Source organism: Oncorhynchus keta, chromosome 35 (assembly GCF_023373465.1).
Source record: "Oncorhynchus keta strain PuntledgeMale-10-30-2019 chromosome 35, Oket_V2, whole genome shotgun sequence".
Classification (NCBI taxonomy): domain Eukaryota; kingdom Metazoa; phylum Chordata; class Actinopteri; order Salmoniformes; family Salmonidae; genus Oncorhynchus; species Oncorhynchus keta.
The window spans coordinates 58185758-58200772 of NC_068455.1; the positions used below are offsets into that span (position 1 = coordinate 58185758).

General features: G+C 43.0%; 1 protein-coding gene across 5 annotated transcripts in view; it reads right to left on the bottom strand.

Moving 5' to 3' along the window:
• Positions 1–15015, bottom strand: part of LOC118368713 (regulator of G-protein signaling 12-like) — a 70927-nt gene that overhangs the window by 49978 nt on the left and 5934 nt on the right. For all 5 annotated transcript variants that reach the window (XR_008093205.1, XM_035753035.2, XM_035753034.2 and 2 more), the window contains exon 3: positions 14817–14933. Coding sequence is in view for 4 of the 5 variants with exons in the window: in XM_035753035.2 (XP_035608928.2) it covers positions 14817–14933 (117 nt within the window). In the remaining variant the exon portion in view is untranslated. The remainder of the gene's footprint in view (positions 1–14816; positions 14934–15015) is intronic.

The window sequence follows — 15015 nt, forward strand, 5'->3', positions numbered from 1 at the left end:
AACTTTCAACATTGTCTGCGGTGGGGCTCCATATTTTCTTCTGCACAGGGTTTTTAAGTGGTTGAGGCTTTTTCATCCCTCTCTCTCTATGTTCGCTCTATGTGTTGTCCAGTGCATGTTCTTCTGAAAAGTGATGCCATGGAATTTAGCCTCTTTTTCAACTTGTATTATTTTTCCATAGAGCTTGAGGTCTAAGAGGACACATTGGGTATTTTGTGGGTTCAACTTCACGCGTCACATGTTAAACCATGTCTCGATCTCTTGAATAGACTGCTGGAGCTGGACCAGTAGCAGAGGTCGTCGGCAAACTGTGAGACTTGACTTATGGTGGGTGGGGGGTTAATAGATGTCTAACATGTATAAGAGGAAGAGTAGTGGGCTTAAGACTGCCCCCTGTGGGGCTAATTGCTTCATGGGTAAATGGTGGGTTATTGCTGTGGAGACCATTAATTGTGTGGTTGTGGAGGAAGCTGGTGATTATGTTTCTGATGGAGGGTCATAGTTTAAGACTGGAGTCTGCAAGTTGATATCACAGCCCATTATGCCACATAATGTCTTATGAAAGTCTTAGAATGTTATCTGTGGTTGATCTTGTTTTTCTGAAGCCAGCCTGATGGAATCCATGAAGGCCCATTTCCTCAGTGTGGCTGCTCAGTCTTTGGGTGAGTAATCTCTCAAACAGCTTTCCAACATGGCTGTTGGATGCTGATTTGTCTGTAGCTTGTGACGTTGTATGGTTCTTTACCAGGTTTGCGAATCATTATAACAACTGCAGATTTCCAAGGAAGGGGGAAATGGCCTTGGGTGAGACATGAGGGGAAGAGGTTGGAAAGGAGGGGCAGGTATTCATCGGGTGCTTGTTTGATAAGTGTGCTGTCAACATTGTCTTACCCAGATGCTTTGTTTTTCATTTTGTTCAGATGGATTTTAGTTTCTTCAATAGTGAGGGACCGAGCCTCCCGGGTGGCGCAGTGGTCTAAGGCACTGCATCGCACTGCTAGCTGTGCCACCAGAGACTCTGGGTTCGAGCCCAGGCTCTATTGCAGCCGGCCGGGACCGGGAGGTCCATGGGGCGACGCACAATTGGCCTAGAGTTGTCCAGGTTAGGGAGGGTTTGGCAGGTAGGGATATCCTTGTCTCATCGTGCACTAGCGACTCCTGTGGCGGGCCGGGCGCAGTGCACGCTGACCAGGTCGCCAGGTGCACAGTGTTTCCTCCGACACATTGGTGCGGCTGGCTTCCGGGTTGGATGCGCGCTGTGTTAAGAAGCAGTGTGGCTTGGTTGGGTTGTGTTTCGGGGGATGCATGGCTTTCGACCTTCGTCTCTCCCGAGCCTGTACGGGAGTTGTAGCGATGAGACAAGATAGTAACTACTGACAATTGGATACCACGAAATTGGGGGGAAAAAGGGGGTAAAATTTTTAAATAAAAATAGTGAGGGATCGGGTGAGAGGAGGGTCTACTGGTGTCGGGAGAGAGGTTTGCTTTTCCATTCTTGGTCAAAGAGAGGGTCATTGGGGTAAGAGTGGACATTTTGTAGGTGGTTTCTGAATAGTATTGCTTTGTTAACTTCTATGAGTTGGTCTTGGGACTTCAACACAGGAATGATATTGTTGGTTTTGTTTCCGTTAATGCCTTAGATTTTTTTACCAGAAGGTCTGGGGTTTGGTGTCTGAATCTAGCTGGTGGTAAAAGGCAGTCCACTGTTTCTGTTTATGAAGGGTGAGTTGATGTACAATATGATTCTGTAGCCAGTTAACTTCTGTTTTCAAGTTTGGTGCTCTTGTTCTGATAAAATCACTCCAGACCTTTCTCTTGATAAGGCTGAGGATGTGTGGTGGGAGTTGTTGACTTGGTGGTAAGAGAAATAGTCTCTTTCGGGCCTGGATGAGGAATTTTTCCCAGTTTGCATTCTTGTAGTTGTATCTTTGTTTTGCAGGTGCTTGTTGAAGTTGGAGGGAAAAGGAGGCAAGGACAGAAAGGGGGTCACTTCCCACGTCATGACTGACGGAGAAGCTGAGGAGTTTAGCAACCAGGTCAGGGGAGCAGAGGACAAGGTCAAGGATGTCTGCAGTGGAGGTGGAAGAGGAGTGGATGTGTGCGGGCTCATCAGTGTTTAGCATGCTCAGGTTTGTGTTGTTGAGGATGTCCCTTAGTACTCTCCCGAGTGGTTTGTTGTGTTACAGTTATATTTGGTATGGCAGTTGTTGGCTGTGAAAGCAGTGACCAGATTTTGAGAGGGTGTTCTTGACGTTGGACATTATATAGTGGCTATCAGGGGAGCTGTGTGTGCATTTAAAAATTACTTTTGCTGCAGTGTACACATTGTTGTTAAGTTCCTCTTTTGTGAGGTTAAAAACAGCTTCAGAGTACTCAATGCCTTCCTTTAAGAGTCATGGAGAGCATTAAAAAAAACACAGCGACAGTCTTAACTCTTAAACACCTTTTATAGCCTAACTGCACTTCAAACCAGATAGCTACTCCAACAAATGTTTTACATGTTAACATCAGAAGCATAAGGAGAAACAAACAGGAGCTAATACAACTTCTTTCAGAAAAGCAAACCAGCATCGCCTCATCAACAAAACGTTTTGAAGTACTAAGATTCCACAAGATTCCTCATTCTTGGCATTAACATTTTAATAAAGGATCAACCAGAGGGATGCAGAGGGGGTGTGGCACTGCTCTTAAGGATTACCTCCTTTTTTCCCCATTTTCGCCTAAAATGACATACCCAAATCTAACTGCATGTAGCTCAGGCCCTGAAGCAAGTATATGCATATTATTGGTACCATTTGAAAGGAAACACTTTGAAGTTTATGTAAATGTGAAAGGAATGTAGTAGAATATAACACAATAGATCTGGTAAAAGATTATACAAGGAAAAAAACTTTTTTTTCTTACATATTCGTCGCCAGACCCACTGGCTCCAGGTCATCTACAAGGCCATGCTAGGTAAAGCTCCGCCTTATCTCAGTTCACTGGTCACGATGGCTACACCCATCCGTAGCACGCGCTCCAGCAGGTGTATCTCACTGATCATCCCTAAAGCCAACACCTCATTGGGCCGCCTTTCGTTCCAGTATTCTGCTGCCTGTGACTGGAACGAATTGCAAAAATCGCTGAAGTTGGAGACTTTTATCTCCCTCACCAACTTCAAACATCAGCTATCTGAGCAGCTAACCGATCGCTGCAGCTGTACATAACCTATTGGTAAATAGCCCACCCATTTTCACCTACCCCATCCCCACAGTTTTTATTTATTTACTTTTCTGCTCTTTTGCACACCAATATCTCTACCTGTACATGATCATTTATCACTCCAGTGTTAATCTGCAATATTGTAATTATTTGCCTACCTCCTCATGCCTTTTGCACACATTGTATATAGACTCCCCTTTTTTTCTACTGTGTTATTGACTTGTTAATTGTTTACTCCATGTGTAACTCTGTGTTGTCTGTTCACACTGCTATGCTTTATCTTGGCCAGGTCGCAGTTGCAAATGAGAACTTGTTCTCAACTAGCCTACCTGGTTAAATAAAGGTGAAATAAATAAAATAAAATAAAAAAAATCTTTGAAATGCAAGAGAAAGGTCATAATGTATTATTCCAGCCCAGGTGCAATTTAGATTTTGGCCACTAGATGGCATCAGTGTATGTGCAACGTTTTAGACTGATCCAATGAACCATTGCATTTCTGTTCAAAATCAAGACTGCCCAAATGTGCCTAATTTGTTTATTAATAACTTCTCATGTTCAAAATGTTGAACTCTCGTCAAACAATAGCATGGTATTATTTTGCTGTAATAGCTACTGTAAATTGGAAAGTGCAGTTAGATTAACAAGAATTTAAGCTTTCTGCCAATATCAGATATGTCTATGTCCCGGGAAATTTTCTCGTTATTTACAACCTCATGCTAATCACATTAGCCTACATTAGCTCAACTGTCCTGTGGAAGGGACACCGATCCCAAAGAAGTTTTAAACCATTTCTTCGTCTCCGAAAAAAATTGCAGGTCCTCATGCAGGTGAGTAGTGTTATTAAGAAGCTGGGAGCCAGAGAGGCTTGGTGTCGTGGGATGGCTGGTAGTGGCGGTGCTGGTGGGGTTGATGGTGTTAGCAGTGGCAGTAGTGGGCTTGGTCGTGGTGAGGGCTAGATAGGTATACATCTTTCCCACCAAGCAGTTAGCTAGATGTTGTTGACAAATTATATCATGGTTTTGGTATGACGGTGATGACATCATTAAGCTGTGAGCTGGATGTATAATAACAACCCAAACACTTGGTAAGTGTGGGAGTACACAGTACTGTATTTCTGCCCTCGGTTGGTCAGATGTTACTTTCCTTCTATGGTCACGAGGTGGTCGAACAGCGAAGCCAGCAACCACTTTCACATCTGGTTGTTTGGTCACTGAGTTTCCATCTTCTGAGTTCTGCAGCTATATTAATCCGGAGTTGTTGGCCATGTTAATGTAACAGTCCAAGGCAGCTAGCCATTTTTCAGGTCCGTGGGCAGAGAGGCGGCATATTTAATGCAATGAAACCTCTGCAGGAGGAGAAAAAAGTACACCACTGTGGAGAGATTTAGAAAATGTCAGGCCGCTTGCTCTTTACATCCCATAATACTGTGCCCGAGGACACATTTCGTTCCACCCACACTCCGACGCTGGTGCCCTGTGATGTCAGCGAGATAAAAGCGTGTCGTGCTCTTCCTTCGACTGCTAAATCCCCCCAAGAACACACTATTTCTGCACCGCCTTTCAAGTCTCAACATCAGCATCATACACTGAAGAAAAATGGAACGAAACAATTTCAAAGATTTTACTGAGCTACAATTCATATAGGAAAATCAGTCAATTGAAAAAAAAAACATTTTTAGACCATAATCTATGGATTTCACATGACTGGGATTACAGAATACAGTATCTCTGTGCAATCAAATTTCCATGGATAAAATGCAATGGTGTTCATTGTCCATAGCTTATGCCTGCCCCTACCATAACCCTACCACCACCATGGGGCACTCTATTCACATCAGCAAACCGCTCGCCCACACAATGCCATCTGCCCAATACAGGTGAAATAGGGATTAATCCATGAAGATGAATCAGCGTGCCAGCAGCCATCGAAGGTGAGCATTTGCCCACTGAAAAAGTTGGTTACGACGCCAAATTGCAGTCAGGTCAAGACCCTGATGAGGACGACGAGCACGCAGATGAGCTTCCCTGAGATGGTTTCTGACAGTTGGTGTAGAAATTATTGGGTTGTGCTAACCGTTTCATCAGCTGTCCATGTGGCTGGTCTCCGACTATCCCGCAGATGAAGAAGTCAGATGTGGAGGTCCTGGGCTGGCATGGTTACACATGGTCTCCGGTTGTGAGGCCGGTTGGACGTACTGACCAATTTTCTAAAATGACGTTGAAGGCGGCTTATGGTAGAGAAATTAACATTTCATTCTCTGGCAAGAGCTCTGGTGGACATCCCTACAGTCAGCATGCCAGTTGCACTCTCCCTCAAAACTTGCGACATCTGTGGCATTGTGTTGTGTAACAAAACTACACATTTTATTGGCCTTTTATTGTCCCCCGCACAAGATGCACCTGAGTAATGATCATACTGTTCAATCAGCTTCTTGATATGTCACACCTGTCAGGTGGATGGATTATATTGGCAAAGGGGAAATGCTCTCCAACAGGGATGTAAACAAGCTAATAAGCTTTTTGTACGTATGGAACATTTCTGGGATCTTTTATTTCAGCTCATGAAACCAACACTTTAAATGTTGTGTTTATATTTTTGTTCAGTATGCCAAACCCAATCCAGTTGTATACTATACATACTAGGCATTTTCTATATATGGCTCGTATCCGATACATTTAGATTCGAATAGAACATCTAGCCCAACAACATAGCCTACATGTTCATAAAGGTTGCTTTAAAACAAAAATAGATCGAAGAGAACACATGTGCCACCACTGGCAGTAGTACTAGTAACGTTAACAAAGGTTCCTTTAAGACAAAACGGACAGACTGTCTCAGAGCAGGGGGTGAATCACAGTAAAAATGTTATAGGAAACTGAGAGGGGCAGGGCAAAACCACATACAACCACATCAAGTTCAAACTCAACTCAAGTGGCTATAGGCAACCCTAAAAATTGTAATGTTCTCCACGTAGGTTGGGTCTGATTTCAGGTTGACAACGTCTCCAAATCTAATTCCTCCACACCAAAACTCTGCTTCACTCCTCCAAACGACACTAATTCATTTGAAATGGGTCACTAGCCAAGGGACCCCAAACACAGCGCCGCTCAGTCAACAGTTCATAATGAACGCTTCATGAGAATCAACGACGAGAAAAATCGCTCATCACTTCACAAAACCCTTTTAGTATGATGCCTGATTTAAATTCAGTTTGTGTCCCCGGTCCCAGGATTCAGGAAGCGGGACAGTATCTCTGTATACAACGAGACAGTGTGTCACATAGCCACACATGCGAGCTCCGTTGGAGGCTGGAGCTGATCAAAACATTCCTCTGAAGGAGCACACAAGCTAACCACTGTGAGCCACTTAAACACTCAAATATGAGAGAAAGAGCCCAAAGAAGGCATGAAAGCTGTCAGGGAGACACTGGAAGACACCACAGCACAGCACAGGCAGCATTCCTGTTCAATAAGCATTCCTGTTCAATAAGCATGAGCTACTGTATGAAAGCAAAAGGATGCGAGAGAGAGGGATGGATAGAGAAGAGAGAGCGAACAATATATACACATGCTCAATGAGATGGAAGACTTACAGAGTTGAGAGTTAAAGTTTTCTCCATGTATGGGGCTGTGTGCAGCGTGTGTGTTTGGCTTGTCTTCAGCGCTGCTGCAGCTCCACACGCCCGGTGTGTGTAAACAAGTCCATCCGCAGGCGCGCTCTGCGGTGTGTGTGTGTGTGTTTGCAGCCAGGGAGAGCTCAACTCAGGGGCAGTGCAGGAACGCCCAAGATCCTGACAGCTACTGAGAGTTCAAACGATCTCTCTCTCTGCTGCTGCTGTGGCTTCCTCTTTCCCTCCTTCCCTCTCTACCTCTCTATTTCTCTGTTACTCCCTCTCCCTCCTGTCTTCGTTCCTCCTCACCGTTCCTGCTACGCCCACAAAGTAGATGTCAGAACTACGCTATCCAGCCTATGATATGAGGGGGAAACACAAAACCTTAGACTAACATATGGGAGCACCTTCAACTCTTTGCACACACATGTCATCGGTACACAAAATAGCATATACTCACAAGCATTCCTTCACACCATTTGCAATGCATTCATACACAGACCACAGAAACGCACAGACACTACAAACAGAAACGCTCCATGTAATCTCAGAAGTTTGTGAACTGCGTTGTGCTTGCCTTCCATCGTCTACTTAGTGTGCAAAGTGTCTGATTTGAGTCAGAAATTAAAGCCTGCGATGAGGAAGGAATCGGCTCGGGTGCAAGGGGGGGTGCCGGCAGGTCTTTGACAAGTGTGCGGAAAAACAAATAGAAGAGATACAAAGCGCCACATTCTTTAACATGCCCAAACAAAAAGGGGATTGGCAAAGCTCCAGTGTGCAGCGAGCCGCTCCTATCGCTCTAACCCCACACACACAAAATACAGCGCCTTCAGAAAGTATTCACACCCCTCGACTTTTTCCACATTTTGTTGCATTACAGCCTTAATTTAAAATAGATTAAATGTAGTTCTTTGTGTCACTGGCCTACACACAATACAGCCCAAATTGTCAAAGTGGAATTATGTTTGTAGAAATGTTTACAAATTAATTTAAAATGAAAAGCTGAAATGTCTTGAGTCAATAAGTATTCAACTCGTTTGTTGTGGCAAGTATAAATACACTCAGGAGTAATTTGATTAACAAGTAACATAATAAGTTGCATGGACTCACTCTTTGTGGAATAATGGTGTTTAACATGATTTTTGAATGACTACCTCATCTCTGTACCCCATACATACAATTATGTGTAAAGTCCCTCAGTCATGAATTTAAAACACAGATTCAACCACAAAGACCAGAGGTTTTCCAATGCCTCACAAAGAAGAGCACCTATTGGTAGATGGGTAAAAATAAAATAAAAAGCAAACATTGAATATCCCTTTGAGCATATTAATTACACTTTTTATTTGGTTCATCGCTTTCTAGCAACCCCTTGTGGCGGGCCAGCCGTATGCAGATTGACTCAGTTGAATGGTGTTTCCTCCGACACATTTGTGCGGCTCGCTTCTCGGTTAAGCAGGTAGGTGTTAAGAAGTGCGGTTTGGTGGGTCATGTTCGGAGGACGCATGACACGACCTTCGCTTCTCCCGAGCCCGTTAGGGAGTTGAAGCGATGAGACAAGATCGTAATTGGATATCACGAAATTGGGGAGAAAAAGGGGGCAAAAAAAAAAGAAATAAAATAAACATAAATATTAAAATAAATAAACATTTAAAATTAAATAAATTGTCTTGAAAATCATTGTACAGTCTAAACCGCTGTGAAATATATTTTCCAAAACCAAAACTATTGCTGTTTCTGCTGGTTTACAAAACCAAAAATAAACTTCTTAGTTTCTTAGACTTGCTTTCAAGTAAAATGAGAGATCTATAACTCACATTTCTATGTGATTTTGGTCAGGTGGCACAAAAAGTTCCATATTGCCCCTAAGAGAGCTTGGAGAATATTGTACAATTCAGGTGTGCAAAGCTCCTAAACCATGTTCACATTGGCAGTTTGAAGTGACTCAAATCCTATTTATTTGCATATCCGATTGAAAAATCTGTTGTAGGTGGTTTGAAGTCAGATACAAATCTGTAGCTGGCTACATAACTAATACCTTAGCTCGCTACATTAGCACAAGCATCACCACCAAACTTTGCTTGGTATAGCTCCGCCTTATCTCAGCTCACTGGTCACCATAGTAATACCCAGCCGTAGCACGCGCTCCAGCAGATATATTTCACTGGTCATCCCCAAAGCCAACACTTCCTTTCGCCGCCTTTCCTTACAGTTCTCTGCTGCTAATGACTGGAACGAATTGCAAAAATCACTGAAGTTGGAGACTTATATCTCCCTCACTAACTTTAAGCGTCAGCTGCCAGAGCAGCTCACCGATTGCTGCAGCTGTACACAGCCCATCTGTAAATAGCCCATCCAACCAACTACCTACCTCATCCCCATATTTGTTTTTGTTTTTCTGCTCTTTTACACACCATTATTTCTACTTGCACATCCTCATCTGCACATATCACTCCAGTGTAAATTGCTAAATTGTAATTACTTCACCACTATGGCCTATTTATTGCCTTATCCCGTTATTTCATTTGCACACATTGTATATAGATTTTTCTATTGTGTTATTGACTGTACTTTTGTTTATCCCACGTGTAACTCTGTGTCGTTGTTTTTGTCGCACTGCTTTGCTTTATCTTGGCCAGGTTGCAGTTGTAAATGAGAACTTGTTCTCAACTGGCCTACCTAGTTAAATAAAGGTCAAATTAAATAATAAATCAGCCTACACCACCGCCCACACACCCGTCATTACTTTGACAACTAGTGTAGCCATGTCAGCAAATGACTGCTGTCTGAACACGCACAAATCCGATTTGGTCACTTGTAACTTGCTGTTTGGATTAGTCAGTAGTCCAAAATGTATTTCAAAAACTAAACTGACTTGAGCATTAAGGCTTGCAGCATGAACAAGGCTTTAGAGACTTACCCAGAAAGACTCACAGCTGTTATCACTGCCTAAGGTGATTCTAACATGTATTGACTCAGGGATGTGAATACCTACAGTGGGGCAAAAAAGTATTTAGTCAGTCACCAATTGTGCAATTTCTCCCACTTAAAAATATGAGAGAGGCCTGTAATTTTCATCACAGGTACACTTCAACTATGACAGACAAAATGAGAAAAAAAAATTCAAATTATGGTGGAAAATAAGTATTTGGTCACCTACAAACAAGCAAGAATTCTGGCTCTCACAGACCTGTAACTTCTTCTTTAAGAGGCTCCTCTGTCCTCCACTTGTTATCTGTATTAATGGCACCTGTCCACAACCTCAAACAGTCACACTCCAAACTCGACTATGGCCAAGACCAAAGAGCTGTCAAGGACACCAGAAACAAAATTGTAGACCTGCACCAGGCTGGGAAGACTGAATCTGCAATAGGTAAGCAGCTTGGTTTGAATAAATCAACTGTGGGAGCAATTATTAGGAAATGGAAGACATACAAGACCACTGATAATCTCCCTCGATCTGGGGCTCCACGCAAGATCTCACCCCGTGGGGTCAAAATGATCACAAGAACGGTGAGCAAAAATCCCAAAATCACACGGGGGGACCTAGTGAATGACCTGCAGAGAGCTGGGACCAAATTAACATAACATACCATCAGTAACACACTACGCCGCCGAAGAGTATTGAGATAAACTTTTGTTATTGACAAAATACTTATTTTCCACCATAATTTGCAAATACATTAATTAAAAATCCCTACAATGTGATTTTCTGGATTTTTTTTTCTAATTTTGTCTGTCATAGTTGAAGTGTACCTATGATGAAAATTACAGGCCTCTCTCAACTCTTTAAGTGGGAGAACTTGCACAATTGGTGGCAGACTAAATACTTTTTTGCCCCACTGTATGTAAATTAGATATTTCTGGACTTCTGTCATTTTGAATTCAGGCTGTAACACAACAAAATATGGAATACATCAAGGGTTATGAATACTTCAGAAAGGCTCTATACATCAACCCCTGATCATCACAGTCCTCTGCTGAGACCAAACGGCAACCAGGAAAAACACCAAATTAGGCTAGCCGACAGGACAATCTGGGGTAGCTACGTGTCAGAGGCTCTGTGATGTGCGGAAAATATAACAGCGTTTACCGATTCCTGACTCCTATTGCCACTGCTCTGACGCACACTACTGACCACGGAAAAAGAAACAGGGCCCCGGCTTCCTGAGCATCAAACGGAGAGAGGTTATCCACAGGCAGGGGTCTCGCCACAACGCCGCTGGAAGGGTCTACCAGGGTCCCATGGTGTCCGCTCATGTCCAGATGTGTGCAGTGACCAATGGCGGCTTATCACATTTTGGATTCGCACAGCGTGAGAAAAGGGCTCAACAACATCCTAAGGAGCTGAGGAAGGAACTTTAGGTGTCAGGAGTGTAGTCGTAGGAAAAGCTCCCCTCAAAAAACCCCCTTCCAATCCCTGTGTAATGGGATATTCCAATATGATGCAAACTACTTAATAAACATGCGTGTTCACCTTTGCTTCTGGAGAGGCTTAGATACCATGACACTTGCAAGTTATACGGTGAGGACCAACTAACAACATAAGAAATCTTACAGTTTGGGTGCTTTGATGTAGCTTGTACTTCATGCCCCAGTTTGTCATTCCATATTTTATCTTTACGGAATGCCTTTCCTTATCATAAAAGAGCAGATTACTTATCTATTGCTGTCATTTTTCATCTTCTCTTGCATTGAATACAGTAGCTGATCATGTTACGAGGTAGGATAATAGACATAGAGGTTCCATTACAGGGTGTGGTATTAGGGGGCTTATGACACTAAATCAATGGTTCACGGAATCCGACACAGTGTAAATACAGAGTAAAATAACTGTCTGACCTCTGCAAATAGATGACCTATTATCTCAGCATAGTTTAGAATCATATCCCTTATGGCTGAGATCTGCTAGTGCAGAGCCTTTAGGAGTGACTCATTGATCTTTGACTGATAATCCTGTGAAGCTGCTATAGGCTGGTTAAACCAGACTGAATGAAACTATGGTGTCTGCAGCATTCAGTCTAGTTTAGCCAGGCTGGTGACGCTGAGCCCTCGAGGAAATGAGCTCTTGACGTGGAAACCAGGGGTGGGTGATAGCCATAGATGAGGATCTAATCGTCTTTGGCCGCCATTAGAACAAAACCTCAAAAAGTAATTACCTGAAACTGACTTGCCTAGTTAAATAAAGGTTAAATAAAATAGATATTTTTAAAATTTATACCATCAGCATTGGTCAATTTCACTCATTGCACTTATTTCATCATGGTTCCAGGGTGGCTGAAACATTGACTACACAAGGAAAATCCCCGAGGACCAGCAACTCCTAAGAAACCCTTAAGTTTGAACTCCACAGTTTCATAACATGGAAATGTACATCTTGGGGAAAACGCTATACTGTAAAGGCGAGGCTCTCTTGCCCGAACTGTGTTCAAATTCACTTAGCCCCACTTAGGTAAGTGGGCAGCCGGCCGCTGACCAAAATGCAATTTAGCTCATTGAATACACACAAGTCTTAGTGTTTCAGGAAACACTTTAGGGAATTGTACTACTCTTACTTACTGTTCCCCATTTGAACTGGGGATTCCCATTCAGTCTGTGGCCACCCAAATAGAGCCTTTTTTGCTTCACAAGTAGCTAGGCCAAAGCTATTTCTGATGTATGTACAATTTGTTTTTACAGTTTGCGTCATATAGAGGATCAAATAGCAGGATTAGCCACTACCCTGAAAGTGTCACGTCCTGACCATAGTTCCTTTTTTAGGTCTCTGTTTTAGTTTGGTCAGGGCGTGAGTTGGGGTGGGCATTCTATGTTTTGTGTTCTGTTTTATATCTCTATGTGTTTGGCCTGGTATGGTTACCAATCAGCGGCAGCTGGCAATCGTTGTCTCTGATTGAGAACCGTACTTAGGTAGCCTGTTTTCCTATTTTGAGTTGTGGGTGATTGTTTTCTGTTGTGTGTCTGCACCAGACAGAACTGTTTCGGTTTCGTTCAATCACGTTGTTATTTCTGTGTTCATTAAATAAATATGGACACATACCACGCTGCACCTTGGTCCTCTCCTTCCAACAGTCGTTACAGAAAGCCCAATTAAAAAAGGGATGTCAAAATGAGCCAGGCCTAGTCATTATTTAATTCAATACATGCTTACGTTGGAAACCCTAGTCCTATATGTCAAATGAAATGCTCTTGATGACAAAGCATTCCTAGTATTGCAATATTTTATTTATATCTATAAATGTCATTTGTGTGAAGACCAAGGCAAATGTCCTCGTCGTGCAGACAACACCATGTTGTATCCATTTTATTCTATTGTATTAGAGCTATAAGTGTAGGTAGCAGACTTTTAATGTAGGCCTATAACAGATCCTTTTCTATAGGTTCCTATTATAGTTGTATAATTAAGCAATAAGGCACGAGGGGGTGTGGTATACTGCCAATATACCACAGCCAATTACTGTTCATAAGCACGACACAATGCGGAGTGCCTGGATACAGCCCTTAGCCATGTCCATATACCACAAACCTCAGAAGTGCCTTATTGCCATTATAAACTTGTTACCAATGTCATTAGTGTAGTAAAAATGTTGTCATATCCGTGGTATACGGTCTGATATACCACGGCTGTCAGCCAATTAGCATTTAGGGATCGAATCAGCCAGTTTAGAATTATGTGTATCATACAGTTGCTTACATGCCAGCATGTACAGTTAGCATGTGAGGGTGGGCTCTGTAGACAGAGATCATAGCTAATGCTAACATATGAAAGTCTGTGTGTTCTCTTTATTGATGTCACGGACAGTTTCAACACATAAAACACCCTGTCTTTCTCCCTAGCAGTCACAGTAGCTGTTGACCCTGAAGAGGCTGCAAGGTCCGAGTGTACTTTGCTCCTCGCAACCGGAAGAATTCCAGATTGTCTACACCAATGACAGCATCGCTGTAGCATAAGCAAATAGTGAACTGGAGCAAATCTTTATATAGTTCCCAGTCCAGGGTTCACACACTGACTGACAATACCATTATCTTCTCTACACTCCTCTGCAGCGCCAGTGACTCAGAAATCCCTCAGACAGAATGAGCAGAAACCGTTAGTCATGACATCTTAATGCTGTGTAGTAAAAAATGTGCAGCCGCGTTGAGATAAGAAAGTGAATCATGCGTTGTGCTGACAGACGGCTTTGAAGTTGAGTCGTTCGATGACAAAAAAGTGAGGAAAACTAATTGTCAAAACCTGTTAGGTTAGACATAAAAAATGTGCTTTACATTGTGTGATGCTGTTCGGTACAGGTTTATCTTCCAGAGAGGCTTGTTGAAAACCCTATGGAACTTAAACAGAGAACAAGAGGCTGCAAGTTTCTGACACTACTGTTTAGTGTGGGGGTGAGTGACAGGGTGTGTGTTTATGCAGTGTGTGTGCACGTGTATGCAGTAGGGTATGTGTGAAAGCAGGAGCTAGTAGAATCCCAAAGCAGCGCTAATAGGGGAGAAATGTGGGCACGTCATTCAGTCATTCAGCAGCGCTGCTCATTAGCAAGGCCAAACCAACAGGGCCCATGCCTCGGGCCCACACAAAGGCCACTTTGTGAGCCACCCTCACCACAAGTGTGGCACCAAACACGAGAATGAAACAGAAATGAAAGGTTAAGAAAGAGCTGAAACTGGAGCAGAACGGAAGGGGGAGGGACGTTCGGCTGAATGTCCAAATTAGACCATCTCCTCTGCATAGAGGTGAACGGCATGATGGAAAAATACCGTTCCCATAAAAGATGGGTACACAGCGTAACAGGGCCATTGTTCAATGCTGTAATATAAAGGCATTGGTACGATAAGCCGGAACAGAGTTGTATTGAATTAAGTCCATTGAATTGCACCAGATATTTTACTCTCATTCAAGTAATTATAATTCCAAAAACTCCAATGGGTTAATACCAGAGTAGGAGGAGCTAGGTTTAAATGTATATGACTGCAGTTATAAATACTGTACTGGAACTGTATTGGGTCTACCTCCAGGTCATCCAGTGATCGTGCCAGGCTGAGCTTCTTGGGGTGTCCAAATGAGCGACGGCCCGAGAAGCGACGGCCAGAGGAGCGTCCCGCACCAATGCCCCAGAACTTGGAGCCCTGTGAAGGGCAGAAGAGAAATCATAAGAATGAATGGCTGTCTGCCAAAACATCACACTATTACATGGACACAATTGATCTT